This window comes from Lissotriton vulgaris, chromosome 2_1, assembly GCF_964263255.1.
Source record: "Lissotriton vulgaris chromosome 2_1, aLisVul1.2, whole genome shotgun sequence".
NCBI classification, from domain to species: domain Eukaryota; kingdom Metazoa; phylum Chordata; class Amphibia; order Caudata; family Salamandridae; genus Lissotriton; species Lissotriton vulgaris.
Genome location: NC_141687.1, coordinates 393,641,569 through 393,664,535, shown reverse-complemented (window position 1 = coordinate 393,664,535; position 22,967 = coordinate 393,641,569). Strand labels below are relative to the sequence as shown.

General features: G+C 45.3%; 1 protein-coding gene across 4 annotated transcripts in view; it reads left to right on the top strand.

The window, feature by feature from the left end:
* Window positions 1-22,967, top strand: part of TRAK2 (trafficking kinesin protein 2) — an 845,826-nt gene that overhangs the window by 77,712 nt on the left and 745,147 nt on the right. For all 4 annotated transcript variants that reach the window (XM_086955254.1, XM_086955252.1, XM_086955251.1 and 1 more), the window contains exon 3: window positions 3,022-3,216. In XM_086955254.1, coding sequence (XP_086811380.1) covers window positions 3,022-3,216 — 195 coding nt within the window. The remainder of the gene's footprint in view (window positions 1-3,021; window positions 3,217-22,967) is intronic.

Here is a 22,967-nt window from a genome sequence, read left to right as displayed (position 1 = left end):
TTTTGTAGGTTGCAAGCTGCTTAAACGCTCTTCTGACGTGCTCTTAAGGCTTAAGCACCTTTTTATGCACATTCACATACATGGCTGGTTAGGCTTGGTATAAATAAAAGTGTGCGATTTGATGAGGAGGGTGTTTCTGTACGTTAGTTAAGTGTACATCATGTTAAAAAATGTCGTTCACAGCCTTGTGATGCTTAAAAAGCCAGCCGGAGGAGGATGGCGGTGACGATTTTAACGATTCAAACGTCACCGTAAGCGACTGATGACTTCTACTGCTGCCAGGTAGTGCTAGCAAACCGCAGTCTTCAACTAAACTAGCCTGAAATCTTGAATATATCAGTCATTCGAGTGGGAGAGAGAGCATGAACACATATTTGCAAGAGTGGGTTGCTTCCCGTGAAGCGTCTGGTCAAAACCCTCGCACTTTTTCCCACCCTTTTGCAGCGCTGCCTATTGGCCCTGAGTAGATTCGATGGGAGATGGGAAATGGGAAGGTGAAGAAGGGGTTAACCAGGATTAACAGAAGAAAAGGACACTGTGGCTTGACAGGAAATGAAAGGGAGTTATTTTTCCAGCTAAGGTCAGGTTCTCTCCCCCTGAGGTCATTGACGGGTAGGTGGAGGAGTACTAACACCTCATGTTGCCCGGTGTGTGGTGCCCCCAACGAAAGCATAGCTCACTTCTTATTCCTGTGTGAGGCCTATGCAAACCCAAGGAGAGTATGGTTGGCTCCAGTCTGTAGAAACCTTGGGGTATCCAGTGGTGTTGAGGGGTTGAGAATTATTTGTACCTCCACTGACATGCCCATTGTGCTGGGAACAGCAAAGTACTTGGGGTGGGCATGGTCCATTAGGCGGAGGGCTTTATCTCTCAATATGAATTGAAATTTTACAGTAATTTTAAATATTCTTCTTGTTAAAGCTTGCACGACTGCTTAAAATGTATTTTTATGTATGAAATATGAATTTTAATTGCAATGTATTTTAAAATGTTAGAATTTTAAAATGTATGTTTGTGCTTTTATGAGTTCATAACTCGAATAAAGCTTTTTCAATCTAAAAAAAAAAAAAGAAAGGGGGAATTCCCTTTACCGGATTAGAAGAGTTAGAGACTTCCAATTCAGGAACTCTGTGTGCCCCTCTATAACTCATTTCCTCTGGAGGTAGGCTACACCCCCCTCCAAACCCTTCGAGAGCAGGCTGGGAGGTGTACAAATGTGTGGATGGGTGCCTGAGGGAAATTGCTGTTATGGAAGGCTGGTGGGCTCCTGCCTGTTTCCATAAAAGCTATGCAAGACAGGCTATTTGTCAGGTAATGTAGGGTGAAGGACGTGTCCAAGCACCCCCACAGAAGTGAGCTGTGATGTGTGGGCCTTCTAGGATGGCAATGCCTTCAGTTAAAACAGGCCAATGCCTTTATGTGCAGAAAACACAAGGCAATGCTTTGAGGTGTGATGTGATGCATTGCTCCGAACACTCCTTCCCATCACAAATGCAGGAGGGTGCTTTGGCCAGCCTGCGGTGCCAGCCACCTCTTGTACGGTTACAATTTTCTTGAGTAGAACTATAACGCCTGTGTACAAAAACATAAACATGGCAGTAAAGATGGGAAATTACAATGCTTTGCATTTAGACCAGAAAGGGAAGACCTTGGGTCTGTGTTTCAGGTTGAGTTGCAGTGAGTGTCACACCTGCAGTGCTTTGCTCTAGAAACTGTGACCTCTCTGTGAGTAATCTTGGGTTAGTGAAGCACACACCCTCCAAGGTTCTAATACTCTAGACCTGTGGTTCTTAACCTTTTGGCCTCTGTCGACCCCATGTAATCCTTACTGGTGTCCAGGGACCACCACTGAATCATTATTGAAATCTAGGGACTCCCAGTGAGCCATTATTGGAATCTATGGATCCCAGCCTAAGCAATTTCGGTGATTTAAACTGCAAAACAATACATACAAATATGTAAACAAGCATTCATCAAAGAAATAGAAATTATGAAATATTTTTATAAATTAAAAAACAAATAAGAATGTTGGAGGTTTTCTGAATTTCATGCATGCCTCCCATTGTATATTCTCTGGTATGCACTCTCACTGTTCCAACAAATATGAAGATAACAATTTAATTTTTATCATCAAATTTAAAATTCCTTCACTTTTTTTTTTTACATTTTAGTTTATTATTTACACACACCTTATTAATCTGTTAACTTTATTATATTTCTAAGCAGTTGAAGACCTTGAGGTGTCCACGGACCTCAGATTAATAACCGCTGCTCTAGACATCGGGCATCTTTGCACCAATCAAGATTACCAATTTTTAGGCTTCAATTTCTACAAAGTTTCTGGCAGTACCTTTAATTGCTGAGGCTTATGTGGATTGAACCATATGAGGTTATGTCCTGAAAGTGGAGACTCGTTGTCCAAGGCAGTGCGCTTTGCATCAATTGGAGACATGTCAAGCTTAGAAAGAACTTTGTATACAAAGCTGTTCTGTAAATCATACATCCGGACATTGATGTTTCGGAGGCAAACACATGACCGCAAAAACCTAAAATACCATCACAGTCACAATCTCATACATCACAGCTATCGGAGTGCACTCACTCTCACTGCGTCCAAAGAGGAACCTAACCTTGCATACTTAGGTCACGGGTGGTGACAAATACCTACAATTAATGTTATCTCTTGCTCCACTCATATGAAGTGAGTCAGACTCAAAAACCCAATCCTAACTACCACTTTATTCGGATTTAATTTCAGGCATGCAGTCTCCATATTTAGGAAATGATATTGCTTAGAAATAAAAGGTTGTTTCCCCGCTATTGTCAAATGAGTCCGATCTAAGTGACATCAACTAACTGGTGTCATTAGAGATTGGGCAAATGCACAATGTCATCCGGAGACCAGTTCACGTTCTCCACTAATAACAAGAATTTGTTCAGATCTCTCAGCAGGTTACATCCAGCATCCTGTGTGCAATTGATTTGTGATTATTCTCTTTGTTATTTTTACACTTGTTCTAGATGTGTGTGCTAATGAAAATCTGCCTGAGGTGGAGTTGGTGAGTTTGCTGGAAGATCAGCTGCCTCAGTACAAGCTGCGTGTGGATTCCCTTTTTCTCTATGATCACCAAGACTGGATCCAGTCACCTTCCCAAAAGAACCATGCCGTCGGTAGCCTTTCACCTGTCCTTGCCGAGGAGACCTTCCGTTACATGAGTGAGTATCGATAACTGACATGGATTCTTTTCACTCTATAAGCTGATATCTAATGTAGTGTTCTTGGGACACATTATTCTTTTAACTTATTGCATAGGAAGCTGTCCAATTTGTTCATAACATATATAATTGTTCCAAGATTGGCACTGTTGAGCAAGGCACCAGCGTAATAGGTCGCATTAAAGAAAGGCTACCTTCTAAGGTCTCTTGCTTCACTAGTGAGAGACCAGGGTACCCAAAACATCCTTAAGCACAATATGTAGATGCACGTTCCAAGGTACTTAAACACAAATACGGCTTTAGCGCATTGTTAGCTTGGAATAGGGATAGTCTGTTTTTATTAGTTTCAGAATCCCATTTTTTTATCCTACTTTTGGGAACCCTACCAGTAGTTTTTTGAGGAAATACAGGCACACTGCTAAACGTCCTGTTAGTGAGCTCTTAAGGTATAATATTCAGAGGCTGTGCCCATTAGCTGAGTTTCGTTTCCATCTGAGTTGCGTTGCCTTTTTTGCTTGTACCTTTTTTGTAGGTCTCGCCTATGCCAGCTCATGCGCTGCTCTGCGAGACATTTAGTAAACTGGCTTTTAAAAGTCCTTCCAAAAGCTGGCTGGCCTAGAGTGTGCAGTTACGTGCACAATGCCGAGCAGAGGCGCCATATGGCATTCCTCTCTCGTCATGGTGCGCGCACATCGTACACCACTCGCCAGCCTACTTTCTCTTTTCCCATTGCGCGCACGTGGATCACTCGCGTAAACTTTTTGCTTGTGCTTCTTGTTTTTTCTTTAGTCTAGGGAGGGCTGGGGGAGCATCTGTTAATAATGCAGAGAAAGTAAGTGAGTTCAGGCCTGATGCAATTTACTTTAAATGAGAAAATGTACCGGCTTCGCCTACCCCTTTCCCCAGCACAATCGTTCTCAAACATTCATTTCCCCTGTCTGCTCCCACCTTAGGAGTTTGCTGAAACAGAATATGACCCCACAAAAAGTGTCTTCTACTTTATAGTTTCCAACTTTGGAGATTTTCATTTTCTTTAGTTATTAAATATGTATTATCGCCCTTACGGGGAAACAGTGTGAAAAAAGGATATTAGTTGATATTGGTTTTTTTTTATATACTGTTAGAGCGCACGCCTTCAACTGGTTTCCTGATTGGTTCACTATTTCTAAACTAAATTGTCTTCCGTGCATGGACCAATAGAAATGAAAAGAAGAGGGTGAAACCTGCAGGGCGCCAAACGGATGACGTCAATCCAGTTCCTTGTTATGGTTCGGGGGGTTTATTTGAGTTCTTTGTTATTTGTTTTATCACCTGTGCACGGGAATAGCTTGACAGTCCTTTAGCTCAGCCAACTATTTCCGCCTTCACGTAGCGAAACAACTTTTCTCGCATTTTACCCTGGATGGTTCTGTGATGTGAAGGCTGGTGACGTCATTATGTGGCGTGGCAATCTGAAATGTGCACGTGAGGGCGCGGCCTGACTCATGCCCTTTGACTTTGAGAGGGGGAGCAGGCCAAGCGCCCGACCCCTGCTGACCCAGCATAGATACAGCACCCAAGGGCAATAAAACAATGTGGGGGGGGGGTTCCAGCCCATCACCCTGTTGTGTGTGTTTTGCAATGTTTGGTGTAGGGTGGCGGGTCATCCAATCACTGCTTGTCTCATGTCCCTTAATGAGTAACTGAGGGAATGCCAGATTTTGTTGCTGAAAACTATACATCTCCTTTTACTATAAACACTGTGCATGTTCCTTCCCATGGGGATGTAAGGATGGCGTAACATAAAGGGGAGTGATTGAGTAACTTTGCCTACTAAGAAAATCCACAAATCAACAGACACCAGGAGCAGAGACTGCTACAATGCAGAGGTCACCCTTCCCTGACATCACCCCCCAATCCCCAGCTCCCCTCCCCCACTGTGTGTGGGGTGGGATGCAAGGTAATTATTTACTTTGCTGCAAAGCGAGGAGGCTGAGTTCGCAAACGTTTTTCCCGTTTCGTGAATGAATTCACAATATTGCCTTTCACTTTGTGTGAACAGAAGCAGTAGTCACAAACGTCGGCTTAAACGTCGCCCCTGCCTATTTCTTTCACTTTTTTTCTCACTTAAAAAAAATCCCAGGACATTCAGACGAGGGGGTGGTGGTTTCTGGTCAGGTCTGTGGGGTGTGAATGTTTTTAGGCCTGGCTGGCTCTCGGTGGCAGGCTGGCTTTATGTTCCTCACTGTTTCTGAAGTACCTCTAATTTCAACTGTCACTCATTTGCTTGCTTCTTATTGGATGGCTTGTGTGGGCTTTTCTTCCACCTCATGAGTTTGGCCGTCACCAGGAGCAGGGATGCATTAACCATCCACTGAATTAACTTTACAGTGAACCCCTGTGTTGCTTCGGCATTCTTCTCAGCCCCCATGTTACTTTCGCCCCTGAAGGAGCTGATACACCATCCCCCCCCCCCCCCCCCCCCCCCCCCCCACCCTCGTTGCTTGCCCGACCCACTGATCTTCCCTGCATTGCTTCACACTCCACCCACTTTTTAAAAAAAAAGTGTTTTTTTTCTCCTTTTTAGTTATTGATCCAACTTAAAAAGAAAAAAATCTGCATACTTTTCTAGGTGTGCAACTACACAATTATTTTTTTCTGCATTCTTTAGTCATGTGGCACATTATCAGGGATGCTGTGCAGCCTGGCTAAAAACCATTGACAATGCCAGTAGTTCTCAAAGTCGAGATCTATTGGCTGTGCCTATGCTTGTTCTTCTATGATATTGGGCACTTTTCGTTGTGGCTGCTCCTCCTTGCTTACTAAATGCAAAAAGAACAATTGATGGACAGAATGCTGAACAATGTCAAAAATGCACCCCAGTTCAGAGATCTGTGCCTAAATCCACTATGTTTTGCTCCCAATGCCATTCCAGATTAAAGCCAGTAAAATGCAAATCAGTTTTGACCCTGTTCCCCGTGGGAACAGTCTAGCTCTTACTGCAAGGCCATGTCTTCCCAGGACTGGAACAAGCATCCCGGGACCGGTTCCGGGGGTTTCACCCCTCATCAGCCAGGCTAGCTTGACTCTAGTGAGATGGAGAGCACGGGACCCATGTCTGGGCATACCTGTCCCACTCGGTCTTACAAATGCAAACATAACAATTGATGGACAGGATGCTTGTATCTGGTCCAGGAAGGACTTGGCAGTTCCAGTTGGAATGTTCCCATGAGGAACAGGGTCAAGACTGATTTGCATATGGCTGGATCCAAACTGGGGAGGTGTGGTGAGCAAAAGAACGATGGATTAAACCCAAATCTTTGTTCAGCATTCCGTTAATCATTTGTTCCTTTGCCCTCGCTTGCTATGGTCAGAGGTATTTCTGGAGTAATCTGATTAATTTTTAGAAGATCTAAACAGTGTGAATTTTGTGTGTGTAATGCTTTGAATGGCATTGTCTAGCACCTTGTGCTATGCAACACCAAACATGTCTGCTAATGCAACCAGTCTTGAGGAGGTTTAAAGCTGTGTACTAGATAACATGGAAGTGGCCTCTGTGTGCTGTCACTGCAGCCGAACTATGTATTATAAAAGGATGAACATTTTACGACTGGATAGCCAAAAGATGGAAAATCTGTGTATTCAGGGTTCTCTTCCAGGGGATCCTCATCAAAGTCATAAGCATTAGAATATTCCCACCCATGCGCGGGACCCCGGAAACACTATATTATATGTGCCCCACATAATATGTACTCATATATATATATATATATAATCATGCAATAGCAGCCAAATAACATCGGAGCTGAAATATGCTGTGAAGAATTTCCACCATACATGAATAAGCATTAGAAACATGAGAAACACCAAAGATTGTTTAGAAACTGTTTTAATGCTCAGAAAGCAGTAGAAATTCTCATAACTCACTGGAAGCATAGGAAGCTCCCAGGCTGCATTGCAAACACACAGTCTAAAAAGACTGTAAAGCTAACCTGTAGCTGAATAGCAATAAACTGACACTGTGCCTTTAAGGCACCCCTGACCCCCTGTATCCCATCATGCCCCAGGGGTGACAGTTAGGTCAGTTGTTCTTTCCGGCTCCTTCAGGAAGGATCCTGGTTATCCAGCTCCACTAATTTCTGTTTTCTGACAGAAAATTACTCACTTTGAACAACTTTTTTTCACTTACTTTGACATTTTTCATCTTGTCAAGTAAGGAACTGCCTTTTTAAGTCAGTTTACTGGGCATTTTCAGTGGAAAATGCCTTCACTTTTTGATAAGTGTCCTCCTTGCGGTAACAAGAAAGCTAAATCAGACAACCACAATGTTTGTATCCTGTGTCTGCCTGAAGAACATGATCCAGGCACCTGTCCTCACTGCGAGCACCTGTCAGGAAGAACTCTCAAAGACAGGGAGAGAATTCGCATCTATGGCCTGGCTCATAGGTCATCCAGAGGAAGGTCTCCGGGGAAGAAGGGTTCCAAGAAGACTAAAACATCTTCAAAACACAAGTCCATCCCTTCAGCCTCAGCGTCAGGCTTGGCGCTGAGGAAAGAACCACCGGTGGATCGTTGGGCATCAAAAAGGCCGTCGACGGCAGGCTCGCAGTCGAAAAGAAGAACAGGTATGTCGACGACGTTGAAGGATCCAATTACGTTGTCGAGATCCCCTCCGCCGTCGTCAACCGGGCGACGATCGGCGTCGAGAGATGTGACTCCGCCGCCGTCAACCGGGCGACGGTCGGTGTCGAGATCAAAGGCCCCTCCGCCGTCGTCAACCAGGCGACGACCGGCATCGAGTAGTGTGACCCCTCCGCCGTCGTCCAAGAAGCGGCGTTCGGCGTCGAGGACCAAGACCCCTCCGCCGTCGACACTAACTCGTCGATCAGCGTCGAGGACGCAGTCTCCGTCAGTGTCTCGTCGACGCTCGGCGTCGAGGGTGTCAAATACCCCTCCGCCGTCGTCGCACAGGCACTCGACGTCGAGACAGAAGACTCCGTCGGCGGCTGGTCATCGCCGTTCGACGTCGAGGCAGAGAGCTCAGTCGACGGCCGGTCGTCGACGTCGAGACAGAGAACTCCGTCGACGGCTGGTCATCGGCGCTCGACGTCGAGAGACCATAGATCCTCACATAGACATTCAAAGTCGAGAATGTTTGACCCGCCGACTCCCCGGAGGCGTTCGGCGGCGAGGGAAGAACGCTCGACGTTGAGGCATTCAGAGGTGATCATGGTAACGGAGTCAGCTTCCCGTCATTCCACTTCACGGTCCTCTGGCTCCTCGACTGCATCTTCAAGGTCCAGAAGTCCTGTGCGCAGATCTCCTGAGCGTCGGCCAGATCCTTCGGCTGAGCAAGTCAGACTATCACCTAGATGGTACAAGTCTTTGGACCATTGGAGAGATTCTGGGGCTGCCAAACGTATGCAAGAATATGCCAGCCCACAACACAGATCTCCTCTTCAGAATCTGGTAGAGGAGATGGACAAGCGTAGTCTTCCCAGGCGCAAATCACCTGTGAGAACACCAACCAGATCTCCCAGAAGGTCCGATCTCCCAGAAGAAGACCTTGTTCAGAAGATCGGATCAGATCTCGCTCTCCTAGACGGGAGGAGCGTTCAAAAAGATCACGGGAGAGGAGGCACAGTGCTTACCGTAGACGTCGACGAACTCCGTCTACTTCATCTACCTCTTCTACCAGGTCTTCCAAGAGGGACTACTCCCCTACGTTGACGGACAGTCCTACGTCCAGATCCTCCCCAGTGGATGATATTGGCACGTATCTGGATGTCCTGCACAGAGGAGCACTGAAATTGAACATTGAAATGTCTGTCCCTCAGGTTACAACGACAGTCATTTTTTAGACTTTACACAAAAAAGCTATCTCCCGGCCACTGCTGCCTTTAGTCCGGGGGATTATGGATCCCGTCAAAGAGGTTTTCCTAACTCCAGCGGCTATCAGAGCGGTCCCAGCCCGCATTCAGAAGAAATACAAACCGGCCTCTTCTGACCCGGTTTTTGTAAAATCTGCCCCTCCAGCAGACTCTGTAATTGTGGCAGCGGCGAGAAAGACGCACGCAGTTGCCGGTTCCTCTTCAGTCCCACCAGACAAGGACAGCAAATCTCAAGACTCCTGGGGTCGCAAGGTTTGCAACTCAGCTGCATCCACTCTTAAGGTTTCTAGTGCGGCTGCGCTTCTGGGTCGATACGACAGAGCCTTATGGGACTCCATGGAAAGGTTCAAATCCAAACTGCCAAAGGAAGACCAGCAGGATTTTGAAGAGACTGTGGCAGAAGGATGTCTGGTGGCGAATCAGATGATAATCACGGCTGCGGATGGTGCTGTACTTGCGGCGCATTCCTATTCACATGGGGTTTGTGCCAGGAGGTCGGCCTGGTTGCGCCTTACAGGTCTGAAGCCGGATGCTCAGCATTGCATCCTTAATCTCCCCTTTTCGGGTTCCGCTCTCGTCGGGGAACATGCTGACGAAGAAATGACCCGAATGAAGACGGAACTAGATACAGTGAAAGCGGTGGGTTTGGAGAAGAAAAAATAATTCAAACGCCGCTTCAAGACCAACAAGGGGAGAGGGGCTCAACAGAGGGTTCTAACCCCTCAGTGGTCCCAAAATAAGAACCAGGGGAAATCCCAGTTTCGAGGCAAACCCAGCAGAGGTAGAGGTCGTCGCCAACAATCCTCTAACACCACAAGAGGAGGAAAGGCCTGAGCAGTGGCTTCCTCTGGTGCCGTTACCCACTCCAGTGGGAGGAAGTGCTTCACAACACCTGGCAGAGTGGGTCAGCATCACAAAGGATCAGTGGGTGCTGAATATACTGCGCAATGGATACAGGCTACGTTTCCATGCGCCTCCAAAGAGCATTCCTCCAAAGAGCTCTTGCCCTCACCAGCTAAGCTTGCTCCGAAGAGAGGTGAAAGTCCTACTGCAAAAAAGAGCGATAGAGGAAGTTCCTCCCGCTCAAAGAGGAAAGGGAGTTTACTCCAGATACTTTCTTGTCCCCAAAAAAGATCAGGAGGACAAGTTCAGACCAATACTCGATCTGCGACTTTTAAACAAAGTCATCGTCCGAGAAAAGTTCCACATGTTAGCGCTTCACCAAATATGCCCACATCTTCAAGCCGGAGATTGGATGTGTTCGGTGGATCTGCAAGATGCGTACTTTCACATCCCAATTGCTCAACAACATCGCAAGTACTTGAGGTTTGTCGTAGGGAACAAGCATTACCAGTAAAAGGTGCTACCCTTCGGTCTCAAGTCCGCACCACGAGTCTTCACCAAATGCATGGCAGTGGTGGCGGCTTTTCTCGGCTTCCAACAGCCCGACAAGTAGCATCCCTGCTGGGTTCCATGACGTCCTGCATATTTCTCATCCCAAACGCCAGGCTGAGAATGCGTCCTCTACTGCAGGCTCTAGAGGACCAGTGGGACCAAGCGACAGGACGTTGGGAAGATCGTATCACTCTTTCCCAAGCGACGAAAGATGCCATCAAATGGTGGACTCGGAGAAAGAATGTACTGGTGGGGGTACTGTTTCACCAACCTCTTCCATCCCAGTCTATAGTGACGGATGCCTCTCTGCAAGGCTGGGGAGCACACATGGGTCCGCTTCAAATTCAAGGCCAGTGGTCTGCGCAGGAGCAGACATACCACATCAATATGCTGGAACTCAGCTGTATTTCTGGCTCTCAAAGCTTTCTTTCCAGCGATAGAGTCCAACTCAGTCCTAGTTCAGACGGACAATACGACCCCCATGTTCTATCTGAACAAACAAGGAGGCACAAGATCTCACCCACTCTCTCGAGAGGCTCAGACAGTCTGGCATTGGCTTCTCTCTCGAGGCCTCACAGTAGTGGCAGTGTACCTTCCAGGCGAGATGAACGTAAAAGCAGACGCACTCAGCAGGCACTTCGAAGATCAGCCAAAGTGGGTGCTAAACGACGAAGTAGTAGAAGAGCTTTTTCGTTGCTGGGGTCGTCCAACCATAGACTTGTTTGCAGACGACAATTCCAAATGCCACGCCTTCGCGTCCAGGTTCCACCGGCCAGGAATGCAGGGGAATGCTCTACTGATGGATTGGTCAGGGACATTCGCTTACGCGTTTCCTCCCTTGGCTCTGATTCCGAGAGTAGTTTCCAAGCTCCTCAGGTCGAACATGGAAATGATCCTGATAGCTCCGGATTGGCCGCGGCAGTGGTGGTACCCGGACCTTCTACATCTCTGTGTGTCCACACAAACAACTCCCTTGCAGGCCGGACCTGTTGAGCAAGATGAACCGGAGGATAATGCATCCCAACCTCCCATCTCTGAACCTAACAGCATGGCTCCTGAGGTCCTGCAATATGGACATTTGAACTTGCCTCCCGAATGCATGAACATTGTAAAGGAGGCTAAGAGGCCTACCACGAGAGCGTCCTATGCGTTCAAGTGGAAAAGGTTTTACTTATGGTGTAGGGATCATCACTTAGATCCGACTAAAGGGCAGAAGGACGTCATATTGCCATACCTCCTTTCCCTGGCAACTGCTGGTTTAAAGTACACTTCTATTAGGGTGCATTTGTCAGCCATAGTAGCATACAGAAAATCACCTGATCAGATTTTTTCTTTCAGGTTCCAGTTGTTAAGGACTTCCTCCAGGGGTTGAAAAAAGTGTATCCCCCTGTGCGAAACCCTTCTCCTCCATGGGAATTGAACCTAGTTCTATCCAGGTTAATGTCACCTCCTTTCGAGCCCATCCACAAGGCCTCCTTGCAACATCTCTCTTGGAAGGCGGCCTTTTTGGTGGCGATTACCTCTGCGCGCAGAGTAAGCGAGATACAAGCGCTCTGTGCGAAAGAACCATATACTGTTTTCCATCACAATAGAGTAGTCCTAAGGGCTCATCCATCTTTCTTGCCTAAAGTAATTTCTGATTTTCATATAAATCAGTCCATTTCCCTCCCTTTGTTTTTTCCAAATCCTACGACCCCAGCCGAGCGGTCACTTCACTCCTTAGATCTTAAGAGAGTGCTCAAGTTCTATTTGGAAATGACTAAAGGGATTAGGAAAACGGATCAACTGTTTGTGAACTATGGTTCAATGCGGACAGGTTTTCCAGCGGCCAAGAGGTCCATCTCTAGATGGATTGTCTCTTGCATTAAATTGGCCTATCAGCTTGCAGGCAAGCCTTTGTTGGGGTCTCCCAAAGCGCATTCCACTAGAGGGAATGCTGCTACAGTAGCTTTCTTGCATGACATTCCAATGTCAGAAATATGCAAGGCTGCAACCTGGAAATCGGTTCATACCTTTACGAGGCATTAATGTCTCGAATCTGATTCCAGGGCCGATACTCAAGTAGGGCAGGCCTCCTTGAGGAATCTGTTTGGGTAGTCTATAGCCTACTCAGACTTGTTGATGAGATTACTGTCTTATCATTCCTTTGCCCGCAGGGAAGAGGAGAGGCTCGCTATTCTATTCTATTCTAATGCTTATGACTATTGATGAGGATCCCCTGGAAGAGAAGGATTAGTTACTTACCTGTAATCCTAGTTCTCTTCCAGAGGTATCCTCATCAAAGTCATAAGCAACCCTCCCGCCTCCCCGGGCAAAGGATACTCTTTAATAAGGAGATATAGTTAACCTATTTGTTACTGGGTTTGTTTTCAGTCTCCGAAAAGAACAACTGACCTAACTGTCACCCCTGGGGCATGATGGGTACAGGGGTTCAGGGGTGCCTTAAAGGCACGGTGTCAGTTTATTGCTATTCAGCTACAGGTTAGCTTTTCAGTCTTTTTAGACTGTGAGTTTGCAATGCAGCCTGGGAGCTTCTTATGCTTCCAGTGAGTTATGAGAATTTCTACTGCTTTCTGAGCATTAAAACCGTTTCTAAACAATCTTTGGTGTTGTTTCTCATGTTTCTAATGCTTAATATTCATGTATGGTGGAAATTCTTTACAGCATATTTCAGCTGATGGTATTTGGCTGCTATTGCATGTTTTTATATATATGTATTTATATATATATATATATATGTATTTATATTTATATATATATATATATATATATATATATATATATATATATATATATATATATGGGGCACATATAATGTAGTGTTTCCGGGGTTCCACGCATGGGCGGGAATATTCTAATGCTTATGACTTTGATGAGGATACCCCTGGAAGAGAACTAGGATTACAGGTAAGTAACTAATCCTTACGATACTCTGTGTTTTGACTCCTTTTCTAAATGTTGTATCTTTAAAGAAGCTTTCATCGTTTTTTTTTAACCCTTATGATAAAGATACTAGAGGACTGGGGTACAAATAGGATGATGAGGGTATGGCTGTGGTGGAAACCATCTCTCATTCTGATCAGTGGCTATAAACTCTTAAAATAAATGTTTTTATTAGAGATCACTTGACCACATGAGATGGTATGTAGAGCTGAAAAAATATTGAGGCTTTAATTGAATTTGGTTGCTTTGCATTTCCAATACCTTGACGTTTGTGTTTAACTGCTGGAATGTCCATTAAATGCAAACAAAAATTGCTTTTGCTAATAAGTATTTACTGCGCCTCCAGGAGGGCGAGGTAGAATATTTTATTTGAGTGCAGACTAAATGATTGGATCTAGGTGTCCATTGATGATTTATTTTTCTTTGTCAAGAACATTGTCGCACAGCTCAAATATGATTTCCGATGGCTGTCATTCTCTTTTTATTTTGATTTCATAAGACCGTTCACTCCACTATCCACTATACTATCAAGACTGTTCACTCCATTATTTTTCACAAGCAGAAGACATTTTTGTGTGACTACACGCTGCAGCAGTTTGCAGCTTATATGCTTTCTATCAACTTCGGAGAGATGGAGAATCATGGGAAGTACAATGTCGCATAATAAATCAGGAATTTGGCAAAATCATATTTTTCTTGTCTATAGATCTTCTGAGAGAGAGCAATAAATTTGACTTGTGCTGTCTACGCCTTACTAATGGGCTGTCTTTTGTACATCTTACACAAGGGAAAGGTTCTGTAAGCTAGTGATAAATCACATATAAAAAGAGAATTAAAAAAAAAACAAGAGCAGATAACCAGGCAATCGTAGACTCCAGCTATGGCAGCAGTGTGGTCTGAAGCGGGTTCAAGTGACTAAAAGGGAAGTATGCTGACACTTTGGTAGAAAACTAAGAGTGGAAGTGGGTACTGCTGACCAAGAAGCCTTGCTTAAACAACTTTTGAACTCTGTGATCAATTACAACTTGTTAGCACAGGCTGCTGGGATAGGGGAATGTCCTAAGTAAGTTAACTATAGAGTGGTGTCCCACAATCAACATACTTGCTGAGGATTTACAACTCCATGTTACTTGCATTGAGTTCAAGGAAACTATATCCCCTCATTTCATGAACCGCCTGCATGCACTTGTCTGAAGAATTATATCCATCAGGCTTGACTACTGAAAATCCTGAAAAATTGATTGGTAGGCATAATGTAGCCACAGCATTCACTAAACATAGACCTAGGATGACCTCTCCCTTCACCTTGGTTGTCGGAGACTAAGTGCAGAAGCCTTGGATATGCAATGAATGTAGGGTCTTTTTGATAGTGAGTATATGTATGTGGAGCACTCAACAGTGCACATTCCATCAGTTTCTAAACATTTGCAGTTTTTTAAAAATCATTTAGACCTCCTTTCCAATGGATACTTTTAGTAAGAAATTCTGTTAAGGCACTATTTCCCATTTTTTTAATGTACCTAAAAGCTACTTTGTAATTTCTCTAAGAAATAAATAGTCTCATGTTGAGAGAAAGACGCTGAAAGCGTGGCGTATTTTGTTCAAGTAGTAGTCGTATATATTGTGGATTTTTGTACAGCTCCAGCTGGCACCGTAAGAAGCTGCTTCAAGTTTTAGATGGCCACTGACCAATAAATAAAGATCAGACAGGCAAAGATGGCTGTAGAATAGCTGACTTATCTGTGTGGTTGACACAGATGTTTCACCTTTTGCTGAATCCTATATTTTTGCTGGTTACCAGAGGTAAAGTCCACAAAGTGCCTGTGCTCCTGCTTTAAGCATGGCTAAATTGACATATTCCTGATTGGTGAAATTAACTTAACTAAAAGTCGGTAGTATATCTTACAAGGTGTACACAGGGCCTGAATGTTAAATACCAATAGTGGACAGCAGCACCATTTGTGCCATTTACTGCAGTGGCAGCGCAAACATGACTTCAAATCTTCATTTGAGTCTGACTGCTGCAGTTTTAAACCTGCACCCCAACCTGTGAAAATTACACTTTGTGTCAGAAGAAAACCTCCCTTTTACTTATTAACAACTCACCCATATGTAGGCCATATAGCCCACAAGGTAGGGTGCATGATATTTAGAAGTGGGGCATGTAGATCATTAATATTGCCATATCCCTTCAGTGATCAAGAACAACAAGCAATTTTCACTGTGGTAAGCTTAGCTGTTCCGTGTAGAAAATTGGAGTTCAGATAAATACTAATACTGTATCTCCAGAATGGGACCTGCTAGAAAAATAGTTAAACAACTACTTTTAGGATTTATTAAAAATCCAATTCAATGGTGAAGTCAAAGGTTTAATAACTATCAAGGAAAAGCAACTTTGAAAAAACTACCTTTTTCTCTGGATCAAGTTCCTGGAGGGTAATTTGCATCAGTTCCCCAGCTCTCTCAGCCAATGGCTAGCCTTAAATAGGTGTGATAAAGGTGTGAAATTCCCTCCCACCTGGCGCTAATAATAGGCTGACCTGAATGAGGAGAGTAGACTCCTCTGAGTTCCACAGAATATGTAGGGTGAGGGACTGTGGGCCTCCTTTTGACATTACAGTATCAAATCCTGCTTGACGGGTCTGTTGAGTCACGTATAACGTTTGGATCACACTTGAAAGGGAAAGGACAAGATGGCAAGTTCATTCTTGTGTATCCATAGCTGGTTGCTGAAGGACCAAGATTTTGTCCTACTATACTTCTGCCTCTAGGTGTATAATTGGTACAGTACCTGCACCAAACTGGACTTTAGTGTTCGATGTAGGAGGAAATTAATATTACCATAGTATACTTCCAACACACACACCCAGAGCTCAGAGCCCATGTTTGATGTGGCTTAAGGCGTTAGCCATCTTGAAAATACTTTGCCACATAATATGTTGGACTTGTTTGCAGCAAGACAAACCGGAACTACTGAAGAAGTGAATAGGGTTGACCTGGACTTAATGTTGCTGTTGGCCTCTGCCTGACACCCTGTGAATCTCTAAGTGTCGTTACTGAGGTAGTGGGGGCTTAAAATGTATTCCTGTGGTGGAAGTCAGAAGGTAAAATCTTTGACCAGGATGAGCCTGGTTGATGTATCTGACTGACACTCCATTGTGCTAAGCCGAAGTCCAGGTCTACTGCGACCTGACTAACGTTGGCACAATTTCTCCTTAAAACATTTACTAAGGTCCTTGTGGATGTCGTTATGGGAACTTGGAAAAAAATCATGTTCAGGTCCACCTGTAAATAGTCAAGTTGAGGTCATAAGGCTTCTCTGGGAATATTCAAGCATTCCTGATTGACATGCTTTTTGACAGCTCTATCCTTTTCGGCAAATAAGTGGTTTTGGTTCTGGAACGGTTTAAGGAGAGAGAGGCCATAGGACACTCATTGAGTCTTTCTGCTCCCACCAGACATTTCTGCCAACAATTTCACCCTCTTCGTAGCTCCGATCAGACTTTCAGTTATGCCAATGTCAGACCCGGTGGCCTTTCAGCCATTTCATGGCAAAACCGCCATTCTCAAAGATAACACAAAGGCACAACAACAGCAACACTGCAGCTCAGCCCCCTCCTCTACAGCAGCTGCATAACTGCTTTAGTATGTCTTTGCCAACAAACTGCCATTCTATCAGAGGCACAATTCAATATTTCCTCCAGGGGTGGCACGCCATAACTTCTCCAGGGTCCTCCAAATTGTACATTTTATTTCCTTCTACACCGCCACACCATCCACCACCCATGGTGGCTGATTGAGGACAATCTGTCCATCTGGCAACAGTAATTGCAGACCGTTTTGGCCAAAGGGACCATAGAGAAGGTTCTGCCATCGAAAGTAGGAGCTGGGTGGTACTCGCTCTACTTCTTCGTGCTGAAAAAGGGTGGTAGCCTTTCTCCTATTTTGGTGCGTCACCCTTTCAACGCCGATCTGCGAAAGGACAAATTCAAGATGGTCATGCTAGCCCAGGTCCTGTCTGCCCTAGCCCAGGGACGCTGGATGGTAGCGTTAAACTTGCAGGTGTTTATTTCCATAGCCTCGTCCTGCAGACTCGCAGGCAGTACCTGTGGTTTAGAGTGGGCCAGAAGCATTTTAAATAGTCACACCTGCTCCTTCACAAAAGCTCCTGTTCATTGGACCTATTCTGTGTACAGTACAGTTTCTTCCTTCAGCCCGTGGTGGCGAATTCAAGACATTCAGGCTATGATTTCAATGTTTCAGCCTTGGTCTTGGATCTCAGTGCGGATGACTCTGATGCTCTGGGATTGTTGGTCTTTTGCATCCTGTTGGGCAAGCTAACCAGGTGGCACATACAGGCTGTGTTAGTTGGATCTCAAATCTCCATGGTCACAACATCACTGGAATCTGCCAGACTGTATCCAAAATCTGGAGTTTCTGGAAGTGGCGGGCCCACCAAGGAATTTCTCAGGTGGTAAACCACCTGGCAGGATTTTTAAACATCAATGCAGACTAACTGAACTGCTGACGCTTAGGGGATCAGGAAAAACAGTTGCAACCGGAGGTATCACAGGGAGTCTGCAAAAAGGGAGAATCCTGGCTTGATCTTTCACCAGCGCCGAGAACGCATGTCTGCCCACCCTTTAGTGCATTGGGGATTCCAAGGCAGCTCTCTGTCAGAATTGCTTTCCATCTAGAGTGAAGGTCAGAACTCCTCGATGCTTCCTGCCACTAACTCTTCTGCCCGAGTTCTGGAAAAGGTCAGGACCAACAGAGTTCAAGTCCTCCTAGTGAAACTATTTTGGACCAAAAGAATGTGGTACCTGAAACTCCTGGACATGAAATCAAGCTGCCATTTCGGGAGGATCTTCTTTCGTGGGCCTGCACAATTTTAATCTCCATGCTTGGAAATTGAGCTTTTTAATGCGTCGCAACTGCTGTCATTTTAAAACACTTGCACACTCACATGTCACTGATTGTATATAGCACCTGCACCAAGTGTCACCGGGTTGTCACACGATCCACTCTGTACAGTGCTGCTTTAACTGTATTGACCCTCAACCACTTTGGAAATAATACCACTGTCTATGAAAAACCTTTTTTGACTCCTTGGCTCTTCCTTTCTTTGTAATGCTTATTGCATACATCTCTCAAACTGTCTCTACATAATACCTGTTGGGAACTGTTCTTATCTACATATTGCACCCAGCCCAACGTGGTTTATGGGTTTTCTCCTGTTGTTTTCATACATGGAAATTGAGCAGCAGCAGTTGACCTACTTCAACCTTCTTTCTGATGTCATTGATATCAGCTGTGCAATGAACATCCCTCCACTAAGTAGGCGTACGCCAGTCGTTGGGATGGAATTGTGGCTTGGTGTGGCATTGACCTACTACCCAGGCCAGGCTGTTTGATGTTTTCCTGTATGTTGTGTCCCTGGCCCAGCAAGGACCTGATTTGGGCACTGCTAAAGGCTATTTGCATGCTCTTTTCTGCTATTTTGTGGTTTCCAAATCTGACTTTTTATTTAAATAATCTGTTGTGATGAGATTTGTAAAAGATTTGCCACATTTGTTTCCATCAAAACATTTTGTGATGCCACAATGGCATTTTACCTTAGGTCACTCGTTTTTTGATGTGCACCCCTATTGAGTTGCTGCACAGTGGTCTCTTTAGACTTTTGACATTAAAAATAGTCTTTCTTATCACCATAGCACCGGCTAGGCATCTGAGCGAACGCAGTCTCTTTTTGCCAACCCACCTTACACAGCATTCTTCCCTGATAAGTTTGTGTTGAGCACACCAGCTTCCTTTCTTTGAAAATTGTCACTCCAATACATGTCAGGCAGGCTATCCCTCTTCGGCATTTTTTGTTTCACCTCGCCTCTCTGAGGAGGAAGAGATTTTTTTCTTGGTTGGACCCTAAACTGGCATTAACATTTTATTCAGATCGCATCAAACATCAGATGGATGGTTAGCTCTTTATAAGTTTCTCCGGAGTGAAGAAGGGAAAGCAGTGCAAAATCAAACCATCTCCCGATGAATTGTACTCTGCATTAAGATCTGCTACTAACTGTCTTTTAAGCAGCCCTCAAGCTTTATGAGCTCATTTCATCAGAGCCAAATCTGCAACCACAGCTTTGGCACGCAAAGTGCTTACCCTGGACGTATTTCGGGTGGCTAATTGGGCGTCAGTTCATATGTTCGAAAAGCTACTGCCTTGATAGTCCTATCTCTTACGAGAGGAGTTTGCCCTCTATGTCCTGCATAACCTTTTGGTCTTAGACAGTTCAATGACCCTCCACCTTGGGAGGTACTGCTTTAATATTTGAAAGGTGAGGAATCTGTGCTTAGAATTATCCATCAGAATAGCAAGTTACTTACCCTTTGGTAAATTTCTTTCTGGATATTTGTCAATTTTAAGTCAAAGTCTGCATCAGTAAGGTAATTCACTGTTTCTGGTTCCTTCTAATTTTGATTGAATTGAAAACAAGTTACTTACCCTTGATAACAATCTTTCTGGTGTATACTCCTATGTAACTGAAGATTCCTCACCAACCCTCCCACCTACCAGGTCTTTGATAATGCACCCAAATTGAATTGTATTCTTTGGTCAATTGGGGGGCGGGGGGGAGGGTGTTTGTCGAGGCATATTGGCCAGCCCGGGACTTGATGGACTAAAACTACACTACGGTACATTTTTTCTGATTACAATTAAATTAGTCAATTGTTTTTTAAAGTTTTGTATTTAATTTGTCCAAAGAAAACGTGCGAGGAGGATGGACCCAATAAAATATTTTTCTGGAGTTATTGATATGGGGGCGCGTGAAATGCTCCTGTTCCTATCTTATTTCTTTGAGTCTTAGTTCCAGATATTAGTTGCTTTTGAGTTGTAAAACCGAAATAATACACCAGAGGGCGTGAGTGACAAAGAATCCACAGAATGTTTCGAAACAAAGCTGGCCAGCAGAAGTTTTTCCAATAGATTTACAATTATTGTGGCATTTGTGTGTCGCTGTTGCTTACTTAATTTGTTGTGCATGGCGGGTGTAGCATACTGTAATATGGTTAACCTGGGAAGAAGTGAGGGGGTGCAGTCTTTCAGCGGCAAACTTGTAGCTTCGCTTAAGCTTAGCATGCAGTGAAGAGATGTAGGAGAGTATAGAGTTACTATTGTGTATACTTACTATAATTATCTTACCAAAGTACTTCCTTGTGGAACACCGTAAGTTAATATGTGTAAACCGGATCTGTGTAAACAGGGTTTGAGTTTTCCAGGGTCAAAATTAAAGACCAGGAGCTCAAGTCAGCCACGTGCCTCAAGGTCAATGTGACTCCTGAAGGCAGTGGAGACTGAACCCTACCATGTGGAGGAGCGCCGCCTCACTGCTCTGTGAGCAGTTCCCAGTAGGAAAAATAAAATGATAACAAACGTTATCATTTTATTTTTCCATCTGTCTCACTTGGTTAGGGACGGGGCAGCACGTCACCTGAGCCTTGGTGGTACTCTCAAGTGCACATGAATATTTGGCCAGCCATCTCGGGCCGACCAAAAAGTCATATGCTCTTTGCATGTTGCGTGTTACAGCCTGGGTGGGGAATATGCCCAGCCCCCCCAGTCCTCCTCTGTGCACCAAACCACGGCGCTCAGACCAACCACAGCGCCGCTGAAAGGCAGCGTTGTGATTGGCTGGGAGGGACTGGGTGCTTGAGTGCTTCCTTTCTGCTCCTAGCGTGAAAGAGGGCCGAAAAGCGGTGGCTGGCCGGCGTGCAGGTATAGGCTATTTTGTTTTTCATTTATTGTGCTCCCTGTGCATCTGGCAATAACCTTCTAGAGAACCAAAAGCAGAAAAGATCCCCTACTACTGAATTGCCTTCTGAAAGGAGGATTGTACAGCAGACCTAGGTACACAAAACCTATGTCTGTCACAAATTTTAGCAATTTAAAGCCGTACTCTCTCATTACATTCTCTTTAAACTGAATGATGTGTTTATTGTTGCCACAATCATTGGTGCTGTAGCCATTGGGTTCTTGAGAGAGCATTTGTCTCTTCCCACTTTGGCAAAGTTAGGCGTGGTACATCAAAATTATTGTTTCGAGGTAAGTCTGGAAAAAACAGGGGTCCAGTCCCAATTTCTTACCTGGATATTGTGAGTCCTTTGTTTGGCACAAAGGCAACAAAAAAGCTTTGACAAAGCTTATTAGTTTGGAAGAAAAATGATTTGAAGGTTGATCTGTATTTACCTTAAAAAACATTTGCCGTACATAATTCTTCGCAAGATATGGTAATTTTCAGGGTAAATAAAATACGACTGATGATATGGTTCTTAATTGCTGATAAAGTGATGCACGTGCAACAACTCTACAGGTCAGCTGTGTTTCATCTAGCGGCTCATATATCGATCCGCAATTTGATTTTAGCGCGATATACCCCCGGCGCCCTGCTCTGGTGTGCTGCTCTGATTATAAGTGTGCCATTGTTTACTCTTGTTTGCCTGATATTTAAATAGCGCTTGCCTGCCTGTACCATCTCTGCTCCGCAATTTGATTTTAGCGCGATATACCCCCGGCGCCCTGCTCTGCTCCCCCCTCCATTTTGTCCCTGTTGTTGTTGTTGTGCTTGCTGAGCCCGCCCCGCCTCCCAGCTGAACAGCCCTCGCCCCTCCCCCTCCACTATCCATATATGACAGTAGTTCCCGCGCGCAGCGTTCACGCGCAGCGACCACGCCCCATTCGCGCCGAAGGTGCGCCAAAGGTAAGCCCGTCTACGCCCGTCCGCGCCTGGACCGCGCCCAGCGCCATACCCCCTGCCCCTCGCGCTGTCCAGCCCCCCCGCACTACCTACGATGCCGCCACCCTCCTAGCCCTTAACCCTGGTCGCGCCCCCAACTGCGTCCAAGCCGCTCCTGGACGCACCCATGGACCTTTCTCCTGCTTCTCCTGCAAATTTAGCGGCACCGACAACATCTCCGCTACTACCACACCACAGATTCCCGACCCCAACCACCTACAATGCATCCTTCTCAACACCCGCTCGGTCCACAGGCACGCCATTGACCTCTGGAACCTCCTAGACACCATCTCTCCTGACGTCGCCTTCCTAACGGAAACATGGATGAACGCTTCCTCCGCCCCTGACATCGCCATCGCTATCCCTGATAACTATAAGATCACACGCAAGGACCGCACCGACCATACAGGAGGAGGAATCGCTATCGTCCATAAGAAATCCATCCGCATCTCCACCAGCTCCGACGCCAACCTCGCTAACTCCGAACACCTTCACTTCCAGATCCACATCGACCCCAAGACAACTCTCAGAGGCACCCTCCTCTACAGACCACCAGGACCCCGCGCTAAATTCAGTGAAGACATCACGGACTTCATCACCCCAGACGCGCTCCCCTCCAAAGACTACATCCTTCTGGGAGACCTCAACTTCCACCTTGAAAAGATCAACGACTGCAACACCACCACCCTCTTAGACAACCTCGCCAACCTCGGACTTAAACAACTGGTCACTTCCCCCACCCACATCGCAG